Genomic DNA, 25,000 nt, shown 5'->3' with positions numbered 1-25,000 from the left:
GAGACACAGTTCAAATGTCAGGCTATTCACTTATTCTACTGGGTTTCAGTATGTTCATAGCGCTGGGCAACCATCCTCACAAGAAGTTTTAGAGCACCTGGGTCACGAAGAAAGAGGACCCATAAGCATTAGTAGTCATTCTGTAGCCTCCCCTCAACACTTGTCTTCTTGCCATCCCAACCCCACTTCTCTGCTCTCTGTTTCTATACATTTGCCTATTATTTCCTCTTATCTAAATGGAATCATGTACCCCTTGATCTGCATCTCCCCACGATCTCACCCACTAACCACTCAAGTCTCTGGCAAACATCATTCTAGTATATTCTATGAGATCAACTCTTTTAGATTCTGCAAATGTGAGATTATGTGGCAATTTTTTGTCCTAGGCCCATTTTGTTTAGTATTATGCTCTCCAAATTCATCCACCTGGTCACAAATGAACAGATTTCATTTTAATGGTGGACTAGTCCATTGTGTCTATATAGCATGATTTCTCTATTCATTCATTGAGGATTGATTCTATTGGTTCTGTGCCGTGGCTTCAATACCTGCTAATAGAGCTACAGTAAACATGAAAGTACAGATATCTCTTCAACATGCTCCTTGCGGTTATCTTGGATATGTACCCAGTAGGGGGATTACTGCATCCTAGTCTAAAAATTTTGTGAAACCTCCACTCCACATTGTTTTTCACTGTATCTGTAGTAATTTTTAGTCCCATTCATAATACATAGTGTTCCTTTTTCTCTACTTTCTTGCCACTACTTGTTATATTTTGTCTTTTTTATAGCAGCTACTGAATTGACATGGGCAAAGGACCAATTTTTTAAATTTTATTTTACTTTTGATTTTTACATTGTTGATTAGGAGGGTAAAAAGGGTCAAGGATTAGGGGAAAATGGGTGAGACCATTATTTCCACACTTTCTTTTTCTTCTTCCTGTATCTGGGGGTAGGAGGAGACAAGGAGAGAAGCCACACCCAGCCTCCCCAATTGCCCTGGCACCTGACGATGGGGAATAGCCACCTGATGTCATCCCAGGGTCCCTGATGTGGAGCATGTTCCGAAGGTTCTGCTCAAGTGGTTTCCAGAGTTCTGACATGCTGTCAATCTCTCAGATCCAAGGATGAGGAAATCCTTCCAAGGCCCATAGTCCACCCTAGAGTCTCCATTTGTCCAGAGATTCACTGTCAAGCTTTCCCGGGGTAGTTGGCCAACTTGTTCTGCTCTCCCTCCTCTCTTGGTACCAGATGTCCTCTGCAGGCACCAATGGACTGCCAAATCCTCCATGTGCATCTGGGCATGCCATCCCCTGCTCTGTCTTGGCCACCAACGAGGCCCAGTTCTGACACATGCACTCCAATATCAGATCACAGGTCCTGCCACTCTCCCGCTGGTTGGAGTTTTGAGTCCAGCAGTTCAGTGGGAGGATCTTTTCATCTGAGGTGATCCCAGAGCTGACTCTCATGTGTGGCCGCCAGTACACCATCTGGCTTACTCTGTCCCCCACATCAGCCTACCCAAACATTGATAGCTGCAATTGCAGGGTCAGATCTATCTCCAGTCACATGTGTTACACAAACTATTGGGTGCTGCGGCCCAGCCCAACTCTGCCCACCACACACTTGGCTCTCATGTACGCCATCAGGAGCTGCAGCCCAGTCAAAATGACCCCTTGTAGTCCCTAAAGGATGGCCTCAGTCCTGGTTCCTATGCCTGCCTGCATGTGCAGTGGACTGGCAAAAGACCAACTGTTAACAGCCTGGGCAGCAATAGGCACAGTGGCTAGAATCAAACAAGACTGACTCCTGCCTCCCCTGGGAAGGGAGGCCTAACACAAAACCCCCAAGGACCTCCAGCTGGCCTGGTAGAGCGGAGATGCTGGAAGTGGGAGAGATGGAGTTGAAGACCTAAATAGAAACAGTTGTTGGCTGCCTTTGCCAGCCCTGGAGGAACTGTTTATGCATATTGGGGTAGAACAAGTCCATTTGTTTTGTACACATGTAAAAACTAGTGCTTCTTTCAACTTTTAAGTGCAGAGAATCGTCCTTCTCCTATTCATGATTTACATTTAGTAGGTAGAGCAATGCAGGATTATCATCCTGAACTGAAATAATTGCCATCATCAGTGTGATAAGCATATAGTGCTGACTGATCGCTCAGTACTCTAGGGAAGTGGTGTGTGTGTGTGTGTGTGTGTGTGTGTGTGTGTGTGTGTGTGTGTGTGTGTTGGGGGGGTCTTTTGCTTTTTGTATTCTACCACATCATACATTCACCTTGTGCCAGGCTTTGGGGTGAGCACATGGTTTATTATATGATTTATCCTCATAACAACCCTAACATTGCAGTTTAAAGACAAGAAGGACAGGCATTTGGCTTGGTGACAAAGATGCTACTTGGGAGGCCCTATCGGAGTGCCTAGATCTAGGCTGGAGCTCTGCACCTAATTCCAATTTCCTGCTGGTGTGATTCCTAGGAGATAGCAAGAGATGCCTCAGACACGAGGGTCCCCCCTGCTCACACGGAAGGGCCTCAGTGGATTTCTGGATTTTGTGGCATTTGGGGAGTGAACCAGCAGATGGGAGGCCTCTTTGTCTTATCATCTTTCAATGACAATAAATAAATTTAAACATGTAAAAGCAAATAAGTACAGATTTAAAAGGGAATTCTTTTTCTTAAACCTGTGGGACTGTGGGTGGCAGACCCCTGGCTCAAACACAAGTCTGATTGTGAATCATTTGCATCAAAACCCCTCTGCTTGTTGCCTTGAAGCCAGAAGGACGCGATCTAAATTCCACAGGTGTAGAAGAGAACACACACACACACACACACACACACACACAGGTCTGGATGTGTGGAAGAACCTGCCCAAGTTTGACAGTTAAACAGCAGTGAGAATTTGAACACTGCATGTTAAATCCCTCAGGCTACCTCTTTGACACAAACCTGAATTCTGATAACCAAAGGTTTTAGGATCCTTGAGGAACTGGCTTCCACTTTTTGCCAGGGACGGACATTATTTTTCGAACTGTAACATTCCTTTGAGATCCTTCACTAATCACATTAACATTTTTTGGTTACTTCTTACACTACCAAAACAAATAGCATTAAAAAAAACATCCTGAATTCATGTTTAATTTTTGAAGAGTTAGGGGAAATGATGATGAACCAAACATTTTTCAGTTTTACTCAATAGCTGAAAACCACAATTAAGACAAAATGTCATTAAATGAATCTTGATAGCCTGTTTCTTCCCACGGTCGCAGAGGGCCGAGTCAGGAGGAAAAGTGGCCGCGAAGGAGAGGAGGTGACTCACCGCCCCGCGGCCGGCTTACCACTCTGCTCACCATCTGCTTGCTTCCCTGTCTTTCTAGACGATTTGGTCCCGTTGCAGCACACCTAGAAGTCTGCTTCTGGCCATGCCAGACCAACCCACCCAAGGGGAGCCCCCCTGCAGGAAGCAACAAGAGCCAGGGTCAAAACACTTGAACCTGGAGTTACTCAACAGAAGGCCAACAGCAGCACCAGAGCTAAGTTGCACAGGACCCTTGTGCCGTTGGGCTCCTTCCAGATGGTGGCACAGCGAGGAAGCCAAAAAGAGCGTGGGGTTCTGGCTGAGCCGAGCTAACAGACAGCAGCATGTTACCAGCCAGGCAGCTAGAACAAGCAGGGCAAGGTACCACGGGGAAGGGAGCTGGGCTGTGAGGGAGCTCAGGATACCTGCCCCGGGCGCTCCTTGCAGCTTTGGCTCTGCACCCGCACCAAGCTACTCATTCTCCAGGCAAGACGCCTGAGCAAAGAACACTGGGGAGCCGAGAGGAACAAGGTCTGGAGCCGTTCAGGTGCTCATCAGTCACAATGGGAATATGTCACTGAGGCTCAGCACTTGATGAGACCTGCCGCAGAAAGGCCTCTCCGCAACAAAGCTTGGAAACAACCCCAGGACATAACAAGCCGATCTGTGAGCAAAGGAGATGCCAATCAGCAAAATTCCCCATGCCAGCCAGCCAGTGTGTCTTGCTTGCTCTGTGATGCCAGGTAACTTCCGACATGTGACGGGGCCATGCCATAGGAAGACAGAGAAAGATCTAACAATGGCAGAAGATGGGAACAGCAGATAAGGACTTTAAAACAGCTTGCTTTTTATTTTCTTAATAGACAAATGATTTGAGTAGATATTTCATCAAAGAAAAAATATGAACTTTAATACAATCGCACATTATATCTTAGGGACATAATATAAATTAAGATGAAGATGAGCTACCCCTACACAATTACTAGAATGACTAAAATTTAAAAAGACAAGAGAATATCACATGTTGGCAAGGTTGTAGAACAACTAGGACTTTCATACGCTTTTAGTGGGAATGAAAAATGACACAATCATTTCAGAATATGGTTTGGTTTTTTTTTTCAAATGTACACTTGTTATATGATCCAACCATCCTAGTCCTGAGTATTTATCCAAGAGAAAAAGAAACATATGTTTTTAAAAAGGCTTACACATGGATGTTTATAGCAGTTTTACTTATAATAACCACCAACAGATGGATAAACAAATTGTGATATATATCAAGTCAGGAACCATGAAAGGATTTGGGATTTCCCTCTGCTGGCCAGCCAGTGAGTTCTTCTGTTATAGTTTTACAGTTACAGGTGGGTGATACAGTCCTTCTTATATCAGACAAAAGCTGGTTTGTTACTCAGAGCAACGCATTGCCTCATTTCTCTTTGCGATCCACTGGGTCCCAGGACGTTGCCTGCGGACATCTGAGTGCTCCGTAAGAGGAAACATGGAGACCGGGAAGCTGCTGGCAAACCTGCCAATCTCCTCCTCTGGAAAGAAGCACACACTAGGCTTTCTGTAAGAGAAAACTAAGCCAACTCTTTTATTGGCCTCTGTCATCAACTACATAAACTTGCTATTGCTGCTTAATAAGTGATTGCAAATGAGCAGCTTAAAGCAACACCGGGTTATTACCTCACAGTTTCCATATGTCCGATGTCTGGGCATCAGACTGCGTATTCAGGGTCTATTCAGGGTCTTGGAAAGCTGAAATGGAGGTGTTGGCCTAGCTGGTTCTCATCTGGACCTTGGGATTCTCGTCCAAGTCCAGTCCGGCTCCAGGCACATTTAGTTCCTGGGCTGCAGAACTGAGTCTGCCCCTTCTTGCTGGCTCTCCGCAGTAGGTTTCTCACAGTCCCAGAGGCTGCTCGCGTTGGCCCTAACCAAGCGACCCATTCCCAACCTGGCATTCACACCTTCAAAGGCAGTAGGAGAAGCCCTTGCCTTCCACCATGCCAGAGTCTTCCATAGCCGTAGTGAAGGGAAGCAGTAGTCTACACAATCCGAGGAGAGGGGATTCCCAGCAGCATTTATTCCACAGAGCTGCAGAACTGCAGACTTTCTCAGATCCTGACAGCACATCGAGAGAGCTAACATCAAAATTAGGATTCCAACTGAAATTTATTTCATTGATGGGATTTTTTCAGTCTTAGTGACTGGATTGCAAAGATTCATATCAAATGTATGGATGTTAGCTATTCTGTTATGACATTACTGAAAGAAGCCATTGTCGTCAAGCTACAGCAGATAGCTAAGGTAACTAGCCACGAAAACGCAGCTCTGAATTGCTCCAGGATTCTCTGCCAGACTGGGCTGGGAAGTCCAGGCAGTGCTTTCATTTTGTATGGTAGGGCAGCATCAGAAACATGACTGCACAAGCTGAAACCATGGAAGGAATCTTAGCAATCAATGGGAAAAATGATTCGCCTGTGACCTTTGCAATTTTTTTGTGAGAACATTAAAGCTTTCTTAATGTTGGTTGTAGATGTCTAGGGAAGTGTGAAAATAATAAAACTAACATTTATTTGGTCACTTGTAATACCCTAATAACAGCTTTATTGAGATATAATTCATATCCCATAAAACTCGAAGTCCAGAATTTGTTCATTTTTAATATATTCCCAGAGCTGTGCAGCCATCACTGCAATCTAATTGCAGAATATTTTAATCAGCCCAAAAAGGCATCCCATGTCCGTTAATAGTCACTTCTCGTTTCCTGCACGCTCCCACTCTGCAAACTCACTCATCACATTTCTTCTCTGGGACTTGCCTATTTAGGACGTTGCATATAAATGAAAGAAGATAATCTTTGGTCATCGGTGCCTGGCTTCTTTCACTTGGCCTAAAGTGTTCAAGGTTCACACATGTTGTGACATGGAGCAGTACTTCAGTCCTGTCTATCGTTGAATACACCCCATTTGCATACCACATTTTGCTTTTCCATTCAATTGTTGACAACCACTTTTCTCAGTTTTTTCGACCAGTTCACTTCCCTACGTTGTTTCCTGGCTGGATATCTATAGCCTCTTCGGTGGCAGCACCAGCAGACTACAGATGAACTCTTTCTTCCATAATCCCATTTATGTTTAATTTGATTTGCACTTAAGTTTTATCAGTTTTGGATTTTTGGGGTGTGATTTCACTTGCTGGAAATTTCCTCTTCAGGTCCATGGTTGTAAGATGTCATGTGGGGGCCCGGCGAGGTGGCCTAGCGGCTAAAGTCCTCGCCTTGAAAGCCCCGGGATCCCATATGGGCGCCGGTTCTAATCCCGGCAGCTCCACTTCCCATCCAGCTCCCTGCTTGTGGCCTGGGAAAGCAGTTGAGGACAGCCCAAATGCATTGGGACCCTGCACCCACATGGGAGACCCGGAAGAGGTTCCTGGTTCCCAGCATTGGATTGGCGCGCACCGGCCCGTTGCGGCTCACTTGGGGAGTGAAACATCGGATGGAAGATCTTCCTCTCTGTCTCTCCTCCTCTCTGTATATCTGGCTTTCCAATAACAATAAAATCTTTAAAAATAAATAAATAAATAAAAATAAAAGAAAAATAAAACTGAGTTAATTAAAAAAAAAAAAAAAAAGATGTCATGTGGATTTGTCATTGGGAAATAAAGAGGCAATACAATTACAAACTTGGTTTTCTGTGTATGAACCAAGTGACCGGTTACTGACAGAACTTGAACTTGGGCCCAGCACTGTGGCCCAGCGGCTAGAGTCCTCATCCTGGACGTGACGGGATCCCATATGGGCACTGGTTCTAATCTCGGCAGCCCTGCTTCCCATACAGCTCCCTGCTTGTGGCCTGGGAAAGCAGTGGAGGATGGCCCAAAGCCTTGGGACCCTGCACCCATGTGGGAGACCTGGAGGAAGTTCCTGGCTCCTGGCTTTGGATGGGTGCAGCACCAGCTGTTGTGCTCACTTGGGGAGTGAATCATCGGATGGAAGATCTTCCTCTCTGTCTCTTCCTCCTCTCTGAATATCTGACTTTGTAATAAAAATAAATAAATCTTTTTAAAAAAAAAAAAGAACTTGGACTTGTGAGGGCTGTGATGCGCACCCCTTATTCAGAGTGCTCTGCGGATCGAAGTGTTCCCAGGGGAGTCCGTAGCTTAGCTGGCTGCTCAGAGCTGATGCACGGTCATAACTGAGATTTGACCTGTGCTGACGGGGAACTAGAATTATTTAACTACAGTGTAGTTCATGATATTTGTATAAGTCAGGACCCTGCAAAGCAAGGACTCTCTATTTTTCTAGAATACAGAGAACAGCTAAAAGCGGGTTTGTATTCTAACAGATTAGAATACAAAGAGTTGGGGCCAATGCAGCGACACAGCAAGCTAATCCTCTGCCTATGGCACTGGTAGCCCACATGGGTGCCAATCTGCATCTTGGTTGCTCCACTTCTGATCCAACTCCCTGCTACCGGTCTGGGAAAACAGCAGATTCTGGCCTATGTCCTTGGGTCCTAAACCCACATGGGAGGCCTGGAGAGAATCTCCTGGCTCCTGACTTTGGATCAGCTTAGTGCCTGCCATTACAGCCATTTGGGAGAGTGAAACAGTAGATAGAAGATCTCTCTTTCTACCCTCTTTTTCTCTTTGTAAAATCTGCCTTTCAATTAAAAATAAATCTTGTTTTTTAAAGAAATATCAAGAATTGGTATCTAAAAATCTCTTGAATTGGAAACATATGGTAATTAATTCCTTTCTTTTGGAGACATGTTGAATGTTAAAATCCAAAAACCAAACAAGTCAACCCTAAAGACTTGAATCCACTTAGACAAACTCAGAAGGTAGCGGGGGAAGAATGAAGGTAAACCCAGTGCCCTCACAGAGAGAAGAGCTCTGGCTTCTGCACCTGCCAAGCTCGTGGTGCCACCTCGCTGTGCCCAGGTCAGCTGCTCCCCTGGCCCCTTCACTACTCTACTCACAGCTCTAGCGACTTCCTCCAGCAATGGAAACACTAGCCCGCCTCTTTCCTGACCTCTAATGGACATCTGGTCTCATTCACTGCGCCACTCAGAATCCTGTGGTTCTCTTTCTTGTCTTTTCCTCTTCACTTGAGTCTGTTTCAGTTCCCTCCTTTTATTCGACTAGCATAAGAAAACCCGCATCTACTGATTCACTCAACTCAATGCCTGCAATGGCCAGGAATGGGCCAGAGTGGAGAAGCCAGACCTTAATTCAAATCTCCTACGTGAGTGATACAAACCCAATACTTCATCCATCTCCACCATCTACCAGGTCACCTTGGTGGGCAGCTGGAGTCAGGAGCCAGAGATGAAAGCAAACCTGGATATGCGTATCTTAATCACTGGGCCAGGTGCCCACTCCTGTCCCTGTGCTTACCAGGCCATGGAAGGAGTGCAGAGGGGAATCCTGACCCTCCAAATGGGTACAAGCAGGAGAAAGCTTATCAGAGGAAGGGACATTGACTGGTGTTTATGATGAGTGAGTAGGGAAGAGACAGGGAATGGAGAATAATAAAATTGCCCAAGATTTCTGTGTGTAAGTGTTATCCGAAGGGTACAAAAGTAGGCCTGGGTAAATGCAGACAGACGCCAGTTTCAAGTTGTCAGTTCTTTACTTCTACATGGATTTGCTTTATAAGTGATATATTATGCCATAAAAGCGGCCTCGTGCTGTCTGCATCCACTTTACCTTGGTTGTTTTCAATCTATTTATGTTGATAAATGTTGGTCTAATCCATTCTTTTGAGTCTTGAATAATATTTAACAATATGAATAATAAACCATGGTGTTTATTATTTCCAAAGAGTCGTTTGGTTTCCTTTTATTTTGGAATTTCTGTAAGTCCAGAGGGGAGTGAGGACACAAGCCACCTGGAAAAGACTAGAAATGCAAGCACCAAGGTATAAAGGTGTAGACACAGTTAGGGGCTATTTCTTTTTTCTTTCTTTTAGACTGATTTTAATTTTTTTGGAAAGACAGATCAGATTTATGGAGAGAAGAGACAGAAAAATCCTCCCTCTGCTGGCCCACTCCCCAAATGACCACAACAGCTGGACCTGAACCAATCCAAAGCCAGGGGCCAGAGGCAAGGAGCCAGGAACTTCTTCCAGGTCCGCCATGTAGGTGCAGGCTCCCAAGGCTCTGGGCCGTCCTCAACTGCTTTCCCAGGCCACAAGCAAGGAGCTGGATGGAAAGTGGAGTAGCTGGACCACAAACTGGTACCCATATTGGATCCCGGTGGTTGCAAGGTGAGGATTTAGCCATTGAGCCTTTGCACTGGCCCCTCAGGGACTATTTCACCAAAGATTTTATGTGCTATGTGTAACACGATTTCTAAAGTACTTATGCATCCTAGAACTTGCTTCTCTAAGTTATAGAAACCTCCATTGTTCATAACTCCAGAAGGGCGTTTGGACCCCTCACAGTGACCGGATCAGACTAAAATTTTCCCACTCTTCATGTTTCTGTCATCTTGGATATCTTACCTAAGCTAAGAGAACTACAGTCACTCAGTTTCCAAGAAGTAGCAACCATTTGTGATTCCTCCACTAAATTTAATAACTACCTCCAGTGAACACAGAGAACCTGCAAAAAATATCAAATTCACATCCATCTGCTTCCATTGCCCCGTTTCAATTCATGTTCCTTTAGTCTTCTATGTGGACTGTGTGATCGAATGTATCTGTTCCCAAACTCCTCTGTGTTAGTGTAGACCATCCAAGCCAGATTCAACAACATCAATGAAAGTTCTCAACCCCTATACCTTGTCAGAAGTTATCGGTTCCCCTCCTAGGATCCCACGGTGCTTAGCACATACATTTAAATTATCTGTTTATATGTCTTTTCATCCGTTGGCATGTGAATCCCATGTGGTAAGAGCTCAGTCTTTGTTAAAGGAACAGACAAAAGGATTACACAAATCCTTAGAGAAAATACTCCAGGTTCCAGACATGCAAAATCTGAGATTTAAATGACAGGATAAAGTTAACGCTATTATGTCTTCTTTCAAGAGATAATCTAAAAGCGGCCAATTTAGACAAGACCTAGGATTATAAATTCTAAAGAATGTTACATATTTAAGTGATCTCAGCCCGCCTTGAGTTTCAAAAACAAGAAGAAAGTTTCATTACTTGTCTGGTTGCGACTACCCAGTGATATATTTTAATGATCCTGCCACAAAAGCCAAGATAAACAGCAGCCTGCAGGCCCCTCCTCAGAAGCCCAGGCCTTTCAAGCTGGAGATAATCAACTTCACAAACCTCTGGGGTAGCGGGTCTATTATCACTTCAAAAGGCACCCCGTGTGCTTCCCACCCCTGGCAGCCTTCAAGAGCCCTGGTCGGCTACCACAGCACCCCCCAAAGACATTCCAGAACCAATTTGCTTTGTGGACTCACATACAACGGGAAGAGAGGACAGAGCTGACACCTTTGTCATCACTGAACAACATGAAGTTATAAATATTGACCATATGCAAATCAGTGTGGCCTGGGAAGGATTTTTTTTTTCCCCCTTTAAGGAACAAGCTTTTAAAAAGACAGGATGGTGACAAGCACTTCTTTCTATGTAAATGTTCCTTTTTCTCAACAACACAGGTAACATGCCAGCTGTGCTCTCCTGCACCAAAGGCTGTGGCTAGCATTCATTCCAGCAGCCACAGATATCCTATGCAATGGCTGGCAGAGTCCAGGTCTCCCCTGGCTCCTAATCAGGACCAGGATGTTGATGCTAAGAACATCTGGCAGTTTACAGGCGTCTCATGCCTCTATCTGCCTCATCCTCCTGGGAAAGTCTTTCTTTTCCAGTTGTGACCACGGACATTACCAGAGTCTCTTTGGCAGAGGGGTTGGGATTCTGCCAACTTCATCTTCCTGGGCCATTCCGTTGTTCAAGTTTCCATGTTATCTACTGCTAAGGAATTACTCAAACCACCTTGGGATGGGCAGAGAGTCATTTAGACCACGTGTACTAAAAAAAAGAAAGAAAGAAAAGAAAGAAGAAGAAATTGTCAGGGAGGCCTTTAAACATATTTTGCTTGGATGACATGCCACTTTTCAGGTGACCAAAACTAACAAAAAAGTCTTCTTCAGGAAGTTTCAGGAATTTTCTGCCTAAAATATTTAGACACCAGTTTCTACTCCATCTGATCCATATTTTAACTCTAATTACCCAAACTGGAAAATAATGTGCAGTTTGGATAATTAGAACAGTTTTGAACACAGAACAGTTTTAGGAGCAATATTTTTCATGTAGATCAATGTTTCTGGAATTTTCCATCTAAAAGATGTCACTGTTCCTTTTAGCACCTACATAATTCTGTCTTCCAAGCTTCTTAAATCCAGAGCTCAAGAGGACATGGCTGCAGGCTGGCCTCCCAGGCAAGCAGGGACTAGGAAGGAGGTGGGGGAAAGGCAAAAGGTTTTCACTGATAATACCACCCTGACGCCCCCAAAGCAGTCTGGATTGCTTGGCTGGAATTTGCAGGTCAGCGCTGTCCTCTCCATTTGGCAACCAGCCCAACCGCACAGCTATGGGAGCGTCTGCAGGGTCACAGCCATGTGGAGCTCACATGTGAGCCAGACAAGCCTGGCATTTGGTATGGAGGCTCCTGGAGAGCAGCAGGACTGTTCTGTGAGCTTGCCACCTGCGTCTTCCTGTCACAGTCCCATGAAGTCTTGTGGTGTGAACTAGGGACAACCAGGATGGAAGGAAGAAGGTTTGACAAAGGTGATAGCTATTTCCATCCTTTTTTTTTTTTTTAAGAGATACATATTTCTCTTTTTAAAAAGATTTGTTTTCCTTGAAAGTCAGAGTTAGAGAGAGAGAGAGAGAATTAATCTTCCTTCTGGTGGTTCAGTCACCAAATGGCCACAATGGCCAGAGCTGGGTTAATCCAAAGCTGAGGTCCAGGAACTTCTTCCGGCTCTCCCATGTGGGTGCAGGAGCCCAAGGCCTTGGGCCAACCTCCTCTGTTTCTTAGGCCATTAGCAGAGAGCAAGATTGGAAGCGGAGCAGAGGGGACTAGAACTGGTGCCCATGTGGGATGTCAGCTCTGCAGGTGAAAAATTAGCTTGCTATGCCACGATGCTGGGTGCCCAGAGTTACATTTTTCAGTCAGAATTATTGAGAAAGGGCGATCTTCCACCCGCCGGTTCACTCTCAAGTAGGCCACTATACCACCACACTGGCCCGGCTTCTCTCACTTTTAATTTTTTCTTTCCCTTTGGGAAAAACTGATTCAGATAGCTGGGTCTCTTCTTTTCCTCATTCTCCAGCTATCCTGCAAGCTTGAACATGGGACTTTGTTCAGTGTAGGATTTCTAGCCGTTTCCGGTTCTTTAATCTAACCTCACAGAGAAGGGCACAACAGGATGGTTGTTGAGCAGAGGGCGGCATGAAAGGACAGACTCTGTCTCTTAAGAGAAATATTTTGTAGTTTACAGCCAGTTGAGCTGGCTCAGAGGAAGTTGAGCTTAATGAAGGAAATGGGGCTTAATTATGGTGAGTGCTACACCCCAAGATACATTCAGGAGCAAAGCAGGAACTATAAATTGCTGATCAGAAAAAGCAACACTAAAAGCCCAGAGACTGGGAGGGGTGACTGGGAATGGCAAGACAGAAGAGAATAGTGTGCTTAGCAGGGGGAGTATTGGCCTCTCATTAAACTGTATCTGGTAATGTGACAGGAATGACACACATCAAAGTGTCCCCAGCACCGGGTCAGACTCATCAAGCCCACCCCAGGCCTCAGCAGGCATTTCGTCAGTCTCAGTAGCACCCTCAAGGCACAGTTCCATCAGCTAAAATAAGGGACCCTGGAGTGTGCTTCTGGCCACACAAGTTCTCCAGTGCCGAGACCTTGGGGATGGATAACAGGTCCTCACCTCATTATTCTTCCATCTCAGACTCCAGTAAGTTCGGTCAGCCTCTGAGGCCCTGAAAGCATTAAGAAGAGCAGCACCAGCCATCAGTCTGACACGCGACAGAATCTTATAAACCAGAATGTCAGTTAGCATTACACAAGACTCTGGGTTTCACAGAGGGAACACTTTGCTAGGAGATTCTTGCTGTGGTGTTGTGTCCTCTTGGGGGGCTCTGGGATAGCCTGGCTGACTTATACCCCATCTGCATGAGGACTAACAAGGCCTGTGAGCTGGGCTCCTGGGTCAGGAGTCCCCCCAACTTCCTAGCCAGGGTCAGGGATGCCACAGAGTCACGGAGCAGAGGCCCTGGCAAGCTAGCCCCAGGGCAACAGCTAAAGATCATTGTTGTTTATCACATGCTTTCAACATTCTGGTTTCAATTGGATCCGCAACTGAAAACGACCAAAAATAACAGAGAAAGGAAAGTCTCAGGATCTCTTTACCACTTCCAGAAAAAAAAAAAATTTGGCAGGGATGTTCCAGAAAGTCAAACCAGGGGCCATCTTGGCATTTTAGAGTAATCAACTTGCTGACATCTCTTATATTTCATGGTGAGCTAAGGTTCATTTCAAACCCATAGCCCAGTAAATCGCTCAAGTTCACCATGTCAGTGCTTTGGTTCGTGCTTTCCAAACGAGAAAATGATAACGATCTTCCCAGCTCTGTGTACCCTGCTTGCACCTCTGGGTACTAAGTTAAATGAAACTCTTAAAAGTGGAATGTGCTTATAATCAAACCTCATGAAACATCCTGGGACAAACTCACCGGAAACTGTTCATGGACACGCTTGCAGTATAAAGGAGGCATGTAACTTTTGAGTTCGCAGAAATACATTCAAGCAGGGGAAGATTTCTCTAAAGGGAATTAAGCAGTCCATCATGTTTTGCTGCAGGGAAAAAAGCCTGGCTAGCCTGATGTCAGGGTTGGGCAGCTCTAGACACAGCCAAGACAACAGGGCTCTCCCTGCCACACACACACAGGCACGCCTCAACTCTCATCTCAAGGATGAATATTCAGCAGAAATAGGAAACACTCATTCCACCCTCTATCCTATTATCCTGCTTCTAGAACTAAGCTGTGTGGGCAAGGCCTTGAGTGCCATGTCTAAGCACTGACCAGTCAGGCAGGAGGATTCTGCACAGCTCCCCCGCCAGGGGCGTGCACTCCCAGGGCTGCCCAAGAAGCTGCAGTGCCCTGAAGGATTCCCCCAGCAGAAAATTGTTCTCTCACAGTTTGGAAGCCAAAATCCTGAATGAGGGTGGGGACAAAGTCGCACTCTTAAGACTCCGCGGGGGGAGCCTTCCTTGCCTCTCCTGCCCTCTCTGGCTCCAGGTGTTCTTTGGCTGCTGGCTGCATAATTCTAACTCCTGCTCCTTTTTTTCCCATGGTCTTTCTCTTCCAACTTCTCATCTGTGTCTGATATGAACATTTGTTATTGGGTTTAGGGAGAACACAAGCACACTCCAGGATAACACTATTTCAAGGACCTTGTTACAATCTGCACTCTTCTTCAATTAGGTTCCATTCAATTCTGGAGGATCAGGCACAGACACGTCATGTGGGACGCCACAGTGTGGTCTAACAATCCAAGAATACTATGCAGACCCAAGTCTTTACGACTGGGGGCCAGCGCAATGGATCAACTGGCTAATCCTCCACCTTCAAGTGCCAGCATCCCATATGGGTGCCAGTTCATGTCCTGGCTGCTCACTTCCATACAGCTCCCTGCTTCTAGCCTGGAAAAGCAGTGGAGGAGGGTTCATCCAAATGGGAGACCTGAAAGAAGCTCCTGGTTCCTGGCTTTGGATCAGTTCAGCTCTGGCTGTTGCGGCCATTTAAAGAGCAAACCAGTGGATGGAGGATCTTTCTCTCTTCCCCTCATTCTCTCTGTAAATCTACCTCTCAATATAAAAATAAATCTTCAGGAGTCAGGAACTTCATCCAGGCCTCCTACGTGGGTGCAGAGACCCAAGCACTTGGGCTGTCCCTGCTGCTTTCCCCGGCATAAGCAGGGAGCTGGGTTTCAAGTGGAACAGCAGGTTTGTGCTCCTGTAGGAAGCTGGGATCCCGGGTGGTGGTTTTACCTGATATACCACAATGCTAGCCCCAGATGTCCAGATGTTTACAAAACTTCAATGGCTTGGATACAGACAACCACTATTTACTGCCATTCTTTAATGCTGATACAATGAAAGGGGAGACTAATTCTTCATTCTCTTGCTGCACATAGCCTTAGGAAAGCAGCTGGCATATGCCTCAAAGGTGAGTGTTAAGAATGTGATACAAGCACACCCCGAGCCAACTGCACATGAGCAAGAAACCATGCAAGCATGCTGTTTATACTTATACTGTTTATACTTATACTGTTTATACTTGAATACCTATACACAATGGAAAAGGCCTAGTTTTCACACCACCTGCTTAGGCAGGATGACTGCATATTCAGAAGCACAATCGCAGATTACATAATAAAACGTTTGGAGAAAACTATCTATTTAAAATGTAAAAAGAAAAAAGAATATCTCACTGGGGCCTGCGCAGTAACTTAGCGGCTAAAGTCCTCAACTTGCACAAGCTGGGATCTCATATGGGCACTGGTTCGTGTCCTAAGGCCTGCTTGGGGCCTGGGAAAACAGTCAAGGTCTTGGGACCCTGCACCTGCATGGGAGACCTGGAAGAAGCTCCTGGCTCCTGGCTTCGGATCTGTTGGCTCCAGCCATTGCGGTCACTTGGGGAGTGAATCAGTGGATGGAAGATCCTCCTCTCTGTCTCTCCCTATCTCTGTATATCTGACTTTCCAATAGAAATAAATCAATCTTAAAAGAGAATACCTTATTGTTTAGCAGCTGTAAGATCTTGGAAAAGTTATATTCCAGTTTTCTTACTGTAAAATGGAGCTGTTACTAAGGTTAAATAGGTTATTATTTGTAAAGCAGTTTTTGAAAGGCCTAGCATGTTGTGGGGAGTATGCATATGTTTACAAAAAAACTTTTTAACCTATAATGGTCACATTGAATACTAAAGAGCTACATTTATAAACACAAAGTATGCACATGAATTAAAGATCTTAGTTACAAGTAAGAGGTGTAGGCAAAACTTTTTAGGATATGAAAAGGTATAGAGTTACTGGGGAGGCTTAAAAGAAAGGCTTGAAGGGGGCTAGTATTGTGGAGCAGCAGGTGGGCCTCAGCCTGCAAAACTTGCATCTGAACCAGGCACCAGTCTGAGTCCCAGCTGCTCTACTCCTGATCCAGCTCCCTGCTAAAGATGGGCTGCATCCTTGGGCCACAGCCAAACATGTGGCAGACCCAGATGGGGTTCCAGGCTCCTGGTTTTGGCCTGGCCCAGCCCTGGCTATTCTGATTGGATATCATTTGTATGAGAACAGTTGAGTGGACAGCATGTGAATGAGAACACTTGGTGGACTACACAAAACAAAAGGAGTTCCAAACAAAAGTATAGAAACAGTTGGTGGGCTTTGTTGATAAGCTCAATACCTCCTCCCTTATCCCATATAACCCTCAGTGTATAAAGTCTGATGCCACTAATAAACTTCGGCTTTCGACTATCAGAGTTTCACGCATGTTATTATTGACTCCATGCACCAAGTCCATTGCTGCAGGACAGTGACACTGTGGCCCAGCCTGACCCTGCCCACCACATACTCTGTCCACAGGTACACCAGCAGGAACTACAGCCTATTTGGAGCAACCCGAATAACCCCTACTAGGCCTGCTCCCAGGCCCTGGTTCTTGTGCATGCCAGCTGCAGCAGATTGGTCCAGTCTATCCTATATCCCATTCAGCTCTTATACATATCAATGGGCCTTGAAGCCTAGCTCAACCCAATTGATCCCACTATTCAGCCCATACTCATGCTGGCAGGTGCCACCTCCTGTCTAGTGAGGCCTGCTCCCAGCCCTGGTTCTCAACACTCACCAGTGTGAGTTGCAGCCCATCAGAGAGGTGCCCACAGTTTCCCTACTGATTTCATTCACAGTCCCAGATCTTGCATTTTCCAGGCGGTTTTATGATCCAGTCTGACAGGACTTGTCCCCAGTCCTCACACTTGCTAGCTGATGCTGTGGCAAAGTCCAACCAGCCTGCACTTACTCTGGCTTATGCATGCACAGTGGACATGATCACTTAGCCCAGCTTAGCTCTCCTCCAACCCAGCTCACATGCAGGCCAATGGATGTTGTAGACCTACCCAGTCTAGTCTACCTCCAGTCCCAGCTCTCACACTCACTAGTGGGAGCAGTGGCCCAGCAGGGGCGCACCTGCAGCTTCCCCCCTGGGTTTGCCCCTCATCCTGAGTCTTACATGTACTGGAGGGAGCTGTGGCCCAGATTGGCATGGTTCACCTCACCTCACCTCATCCACCAGCAGGAGCTGTGGCCTGGTTTGACCCTGGCTGCCCCTAGTCCCAGCTCATGCTGGTGGGTGTTACAGCCTAGCCCAGATTTGCCAGCCCCTCATCCAAGCCATAATGTGAACTGGCTAGTGTTGTGGCCCAACCTGGCCCATTCTGCACTCTGTTGTTTCACACATCTGCAAGTGAGTGTTATGTATTAGCTCAGCCTGGCTTACCCCCAGACCTGACCCACATGTTTGCCGGTGGGTACTGTAAGCTGGTCTGGGCTGGGCTGCTCCCAGCCTTGTTTCTTGTGCTCACCTGTAGGAACTGCATCCTGACAGAGGAGTTCCCCAAGCTCCTCTATCAGGTCACCTCCCAGTGGCAGATCTTGTGCATACTGGTGGGTGCTTGGCCCAGCTTGACTTAGCCTACCTCCTGTCCTGGCAGGTATAGCGTCCTTGCCTGATTAGCCCACCCCCATCCTGACTCTTACTGTTATATACTGTAGCCCAGCCATAGGTGGTCCACCCCTAGACCTAGGTTTTCTGTGGTTCAGTGCATGCTAAGACCTAGCGCATCCCATCCTACACCCACTCTGATTTTCAGGAGCACCAGTGGGTGATGGATTACAGCACAGTCTGACACACAATAGACCCAGTCCACAGCCATGCCACTGTACACTGCAGACATGTCCAGCCCAGTTCACCGCCCCCATTCCAGTTCTTGCATTCAATAGTGGGAAACATGGCCCAGTAGGGGCATCCCCTTAGCTCCCTGACCAAGCTTGCTCCAAGTCACAGATCTTGTGCATGCCAGTGGTTGTTCTGATCCAGACCGGCATAATCCATCATCCAACTTGGCCTTTGCCATCAGATGCTGCAACCTGAGCTGGTCTGGTTTGCCTCCAGTCCCAACTCCTGCTGGTAGATGCTGCAGCCAAGCCCTGTCCAGCCTGGCCCCATCCCTGGCTTTCATGCAAATCAGTGGTTGTGATAGCCTAGCCTAGCTTGGCATGGCTCATACCTCATTCTGGCTCCCAGGCCCTGCCCGGTCTACCCCCAGAGCCAACCCACACACCTGCAGACAAGTGAAGGAGCCCTGTCTAGCCTGACCAACACCCAGTCTTGACTCATTTGCTCACCAGTGGGAGCTATGGCCCACCAGGGGAGTTCCCCCAACAGGCCCACTCCCATACCCAGATCTCATGTGTACCAGGTGGGTGCTAGGCCCTTGCCTGGCAGTCTGCCCCCAGTGTCAGCCTTTTTGTGTGCTAGTGGATGTTGCAGCCCAGCCCATCCCACACCCAATTCTTGGATGTACCTCCAGGTGCTACAGCCAGGGCCAGCCTGGCCTGTTTCCAACTCTAGTATCCATTGAGTGTTTTTGAGTTTCATGGTCATGCCTAGTCACCACCAGCAGTGCTTGAGCAAACCAGCTGGTATGATAGTCTCACAGGAGTAAGCCTATGATTGGGGCCCCACAGAATCTGCTCCCAGACTCAGGTCTCTCATGAGCTGGCTAGTGTCATAGCCCAGCCTAACATGGTCCACCCCCTTCCCCAACACTCAATTGCAGGTACTGTGGTCAAGCCTTGTCAGCCAGAGGCCCAAGCCATGGCTTTTGTGTGCACCAGTACATGGTGGTTGACACCAACAATCAGCTCAGGTCTCCCATGTGGTAGGTATATTGGCTTGGTTCCAAAAGGTTCTCTGTTTTCTCTCCTCTCAACCACCTGGTCCCAGCTCTCTCATTTACTTGCAAGTGCAGTAGCCAGGTTGGTGGAAGTTCCCCAGAAGTCACTCCTCACCTGTAACATTCTTCCTCAGCAGTCCTCCCTCCCACACATCTCCAGACCCGCTTCCCTGAGCAATCCACAGCGTCTGTGCTCAGTCCTCTGGCAGTGTGCCATGCCAGCCTGGGGCCCTGCCTGCCTATCCAGGGCCCACACACTCGCATGCAGGTCCCCAGACCCTGTCTGTTGGTGTGCCACCATCTGCTCCCCATATATCTTAAAAAACAGGAGATTATGCTGGCACACTGGTATAGTTAACACTAACTTGGCATTAGCCAGACCCAGGATGCCTGCCAGCTATTAGGTGCTTTTCTCCCAGCAGTATAACACATGCGTCAGTACAATGCAACCCAGGGCATTGCATACAGCTGGGGAGCATGTCTATCTTAAAGTATAATCTTTAAAACCTGTTCAAGTGTATGTATTAAATGACCATGCAGTTCAGTCAAAATAAAAACAAACAAACAAAAAACAAAAACAAAACAACCAAAGAAAAAGCAAATGCTTTGCAGAAAAAAAAAAAGCAGCTAAGTTTGAATTTCCAACAAAGTTAGGTAAATGCAGCTTAAAGGTCCTTCCTTTGCCTGGCAAAGAAAGGATACTGACGCATTTGCAGATTCATGCAACGGTTTACTTTAACTCTTGTCACTGACTTGTAGGTTAAGACAGTTGTCCTCATTGATGTAACTCTACTCATGTGACCTGACCAAAGGTAAAAAGCGTACAAACGGCCCTTCTCTGAGTGGACTGCTTTTCTGGCCTTTGCATATCCGAAGGAAGTCTGCAGGTTGTAGGCTGCATTAGGCTGAATCGGCTTCAGTGGACCAGCAAGCAAGTCAACTTAACAGTGGGAGGAAGTTTTGGGAAACTCACGTAATCTCCTCGAAGCTGTTTTCTAATTTGGAAAATAATGCTAAGATCTACTTTGGTCAGCGTTGTGCCGGCCATGTGCTGATTCAATTAGACTTGATGAATGTCAAGCACCTGTTTGTCACAGGGCTCAGCTTTTAAGAGCTTTTGTCTCAGGTTCTTACTGAAAATTTTGTGAAGGACTGAGACTGGCCTGGCTTGAGTCAGAGGCACACCCCTAAACTGGTCAACCGTGAAAGAAGTCATAAGCAACCATCCTACTCCTGGCAGAGGCCAAAGGTTGGCAACGAAGGCCCAGCTCAAGAGATGGCACCGCCGACTGTGACAACGGAAGGAGACTGCATCATAAAGTCAAACGTGTTAATACGCACACTGCATCCCAGCACGGTCAAGAGAAGAACAGAGAGGGGAGAAGAGCAAGGAAGAGAGAAATGAGAAAAACCAAGGACAACAAAACCACACTTCTTATTTGTTATTCTAGCATTAATGACAAAGAATTTGTATATGTGGTATAACTTTTTAAAAAGATGATCCTTTATTTACAAAAGTTTCATAAAATTTATAAACATAGTAAAGTTTTCATATAATCCCTCACCCAGTTTCTTCCATCAGTAACATTTTATATTATCAATTAGGTACATTTTTCACAATTAACAAACCAACACAGATATCACATGAACGAAAAGTCAGCATAGATTTTGCGTAACATATTTTTATGTTTTAGATCCCATCCAGGATGCCACATTACATCTACTTGAAAAATTATTTATTTCAAAGGTAGAGAGAGCAAGAGAGAGGGAACTCCCATCTGAGGGTCATTCTTTAAATATCTGCAACAATTATGCGGTTCTCGCGCGGGAGGGAGGGCCCAACGACCTGGGCCATCACCTGCTACCTAACAGGGACAGCAGAGCCAGGCCTCGAACCCAGGCACTCCTGCACCTGGTCACCGTGGACGTAAACCCTGACCACCTAGAAGAGGTGGTATGATTTATTTATTATTACAAGATAAAAGCAATCACGATAAACTTGAGAAAAAACAAGCGCAAGCGTATCACTCAAGCTGGGACTTAATGTAACGTTTTCTGTGTTCTAGGACACTGCTTCTCCTCAGCAACACCAACGAGTCCAACATATGCAAGCAATACTGTGTGCAGGATGGAGAATTCTCCTTGTTGGGTCCCCGGCAATCTTATCAGGCAAGCCCCCTGAATAATCTACTTCAGCTAAAAACAACTTCTAAAAACTCATTGAAAAAAATTTTAAATGAAGCAAAAAAAGAAAAGAAAAAATTCATGGTATTGTTCATATCTGGTACAAGTGTTATCCAATATAAGTCAAGCTAATTAAGATTTCATAGGAGGGTCCGACGGCGTGGCCTAGCAGCTAAAGCCCTCGCCTTCAATATGCCGGGATCCCATATGAGCCGGTTCTAATTCCGGCAGCTCCACTTCCCATCCAGCTCCCTACTTGTGGCCTGGGAAAGCAGTCGAGTATGGCCCAAAGCCTTGAGACCCTGCAGCCGTGTGGGAGACCTGGAGGAGGTTCCTGGTTCCCGGCTTCGGATCAGCACAGCTTCTGGCCATTGCGGCTCACTTGGGGAGTGAATCATCCGACACAAGATCTTCCTCTCTGTCTCTCCTCCTCTCTGTATATCTGACTTTGTAATAAATAAATCTTAAAAAAAAATATTTCATAGGAGAAGAATTTAATCTTTTCATGAGTTTTACTGAGTGATGACAACTTTAAATTCTAAAGTGTATTAAAGGATATTTTAATAAGTAATGTTTATTTTTGCATCTTTTTTTAATAACCAAGCACTGTTAAAAGAAAAGAGTAATGGTTTTCTACAGTATCCTATGAGAAGAAAAAAGTTATTTTTCAGGTAAAGGAAGAAAAGTAAGAAACTGATACGGTTGGACAATGGGCTGTGATGCGATGGCACAGGGTTCCCAAGGGCTAAGTGTAGACAGGCGTGATTCGTAAAGGAGAAGGCAAAAAGTGCATGTGACAGAGCTCCCGCTTTGAGGGTTACAATAAAAATCATTTCTGATTTCTCAGTAAAAAGAAAATTTAGTGAAGCATACAGCAACCCATTTTCAAAACAGTGTGACCCACTGAGGTTTTAGGGTGTGTGGACTACCGCGCACCGCGCCGAGACGTTCTGAGGTGTGCTTAGCTCAGGTGGGATCTAAAGCTCCACAGTCCAGCAAAGTGCAAGTTTCGGTCATAATGTGATCCTTCTCCCTGCACACTGCGCACATGCTAAACTGCCTTAGTTTGAAAACCAATGCATCTATTTAACGTTGTTTAAATGGGTACTTCTCAAATGTATTTGATCTTTTTAAAGAAATGACATTTTCAGGCCTGGTGCAATGGTTTAGTGGCTAAATCCTCACCTTGCATGTGCTGGGATCTCATATGGGAGCTGGTTTGTGTTCCAGCTGCTCTACTTTCCATCCAGCTCCCTGCTTGTGGCCTGGGAAAGCAGTCAAGGATGGCCCAAAGCCTTGGGACCCTGCAACCACATGGGAGACCTAGAGGAAGCTCCTGGCTCCTGGCTTCCGATTGCTTCAGCTCTGGCCATTACAGCCTCTTGGGAAGCAAATCAGCATATGGAAATTCTTTCTTTCTTTCTCTCCTTTTCTCTGTAAATCTTCCTTTCCAATACAAATATATAAATCTTTTTTAAAAAAGGAAATGATGTTCTCTCTCTGGCTTTCAAGTAAAAAATAAAAATTAAAAAAAAAACCCCTAGGAACACATTTTGCTTGAATATTTTCAAATATGTATAAAAGCATACATCTCAGAAAGCCTTCAGCTATCTTACAAACTACACAATAGAAAGGATAATACACAATAGAAACTACATAATAGTAAAGTCCCCAACTGAGGGTCTGCTTAAGATGTGCAAGGAAAGCCTGTGCTGTAATGCACACTGTCCCTTCCGGCAAAGCCCTGCAGACTTGACAATGCTAGAGCAACGAAGCCTTGGCAAAGCAAAATAAGAAAGATAAAACCCTGAGCAGCTTTTATGACACGGGAACAATACATTCTTAAATTCCTTTATGAAAATATGGCGGGAAACGAAAGCAAAACTAGGTATGTGTCAATAAGGTCAGTATCCTTTGACTGGTAAAAAAAGCTAACAAAAAGTCCTCAAGGTAGTAAGAAACTTCATGGATTTCCACTCTGAACTGCCACTGTTTTCTTAAGCTGTTCCCCCGGACTGTACACTACAGATCAAGGCATGAGACCTTAATTAACATTAATACTTTTTTCAGACTATAATGTTTTCATGGTTGTTCTATGAAGCATTGTTACAAATAAACTACTACCTCATTATAAATAAAATTTCTAAAAGTACATTTTTCTGAACTGAGTTTTGAATATTCTACTCTGTGTGTTTACTCACTTCACAATTTGAAAAAACCTAACAATTTTAGAGGGTTTCCTAATCAATGATGTGAATTAGTAATGCCATAACTTAATTCAAAATCAATTATTTTTAATCATGAGACACATAGCAACAAAGTTTAGGATCAGCCAAAAGCTACTGATACACTGCAAGCAAATTGCAAGCTGTATACTGAAATGCGAATGTCACTTTAGGGAAAATCCAAATAAAAATTACTTTCAAAATCCTCTGTCCATTAATATTTGCTTATGAATGGAAATGTAAATTTAATGAAATGAACCTTCTTGAGCTAGAATCTCATAATCAGAAAAAACGGCAACTTTAACATGAATTCTATGGTCCTGTTAGAACGTTAACTATTGATTTGAAGAATTCTGATGAAACAATGCATGAAGACAGCTATGGGGTGACAGACTTGTGGCTATAATGAAACACCATTTCCTTTCCATTGTTTCCTATGGACAAATAACAAAATAGCATCTGCTCCTTTCCTGTTGCCAGTATTTCCATGAGTATCCAGACATGGAAAAAAAGTGAATGTCAACTTGGCATCTGAGAAAGGAAATCCTAGAAACAGTGCTAAGAAATACTATTATATTATTATATTGTTGTGCTAAGCACCACCATTACATAAACTGAAGGAAAATAACAGACACCTGCAAACATTGTTTTCTATTGAAAGGCTAGAAAATTTGAAATAACACACTCTGATTCTTTTTCCAGTACTATTGTTGAGTAGTCAGAAGTACTAGGAGGGATGCCGGCAGCTCTGCCCTGACAGGTGCACGCTCTCCTTGGGGTGTGGAGAAAGCAGTGCGGGGGCAGAGTGCTGCAGGTGTCCTCAAGCATCACTGACAAGAGCTGCTGGCTAAAGGAAGGAAGGACAAGCAGAGAATGCTCCATTTTGCTTTCCCACAGACACACTCACCATTCCATGCCAGAAAACCCTAAAAGAAAAAGGAAGTTCCTTCACACAGATAACTCACAAATTCAGAATCCCAGAATCTTCTCTTTACAGGCATAAAATATACTCAACAGCAGTCTCTATCTTCTAATTGAATTATTGGTGGGACAGCAACTTACAAAGAGACTGAGAAACAGGGTCCCTTGGTTGTGGAATGACAGCTTCAGTGACGTCATATGAGGTGGCTTTTGGGTTTGCCGCACAGATGGAGTTTCTTTGTCGTGAGCACCTGCGCCAGGCCATTGAGAAACACCAGAAAGATGGTCATGCACATGACGATCACGTAGTGGCTGATGCTGCGGGAGGAGACCACACAGGCCATGGGCAGAAAGAACAAACATGACAAAATTCTAAGATTCC

The 25,000-nt window shown here is 45.4% G+C and overlaps 1 protein-coding gene across 1 annotated transcript in view; it reads right to left on the bottom strand.

Annotated features, from left to right (window-relative positions):
• Positions 1-24,654: 24,654 nt before the first annotated feature.
• PIGN (phosphatidylinositol glycan anchor biosynthesis class N) overlaps positions 24,655-25,000 on the bottom strand; it is a 97,425-nt gene continuing 97,079 nt past the window's right edge. The window contains exon 29 of the mRNA XM_004579455.2: positions 24,655-24,936. Coding sequence (XP_004579512.2) covers positions 24,813-24,936 — 124 coding nt within the window. The 3' untranslated portion in view covers positions 24,655-24,812. The remainder of the gene's footprint in view (positions 24,937-25,000) is intronic.

Source organism: Ochotona princeps, chromosome 18 (assembly GCF_030435755.1).
Source record: "Ochotona princeps isolate mOchPri1 chromosome 18, mOchPri1.hap1, whole genome shotgun sequence".
Lineage (NCBI taxonomy): Eukaryota > Metazoa > Chordata > Mammalia > Lagomorpha > Ochotonidae > Ochotona > Ochotona princeps.
This window is presented reverse-complemented; position numbering and strand designations above follow the sequence as displayed.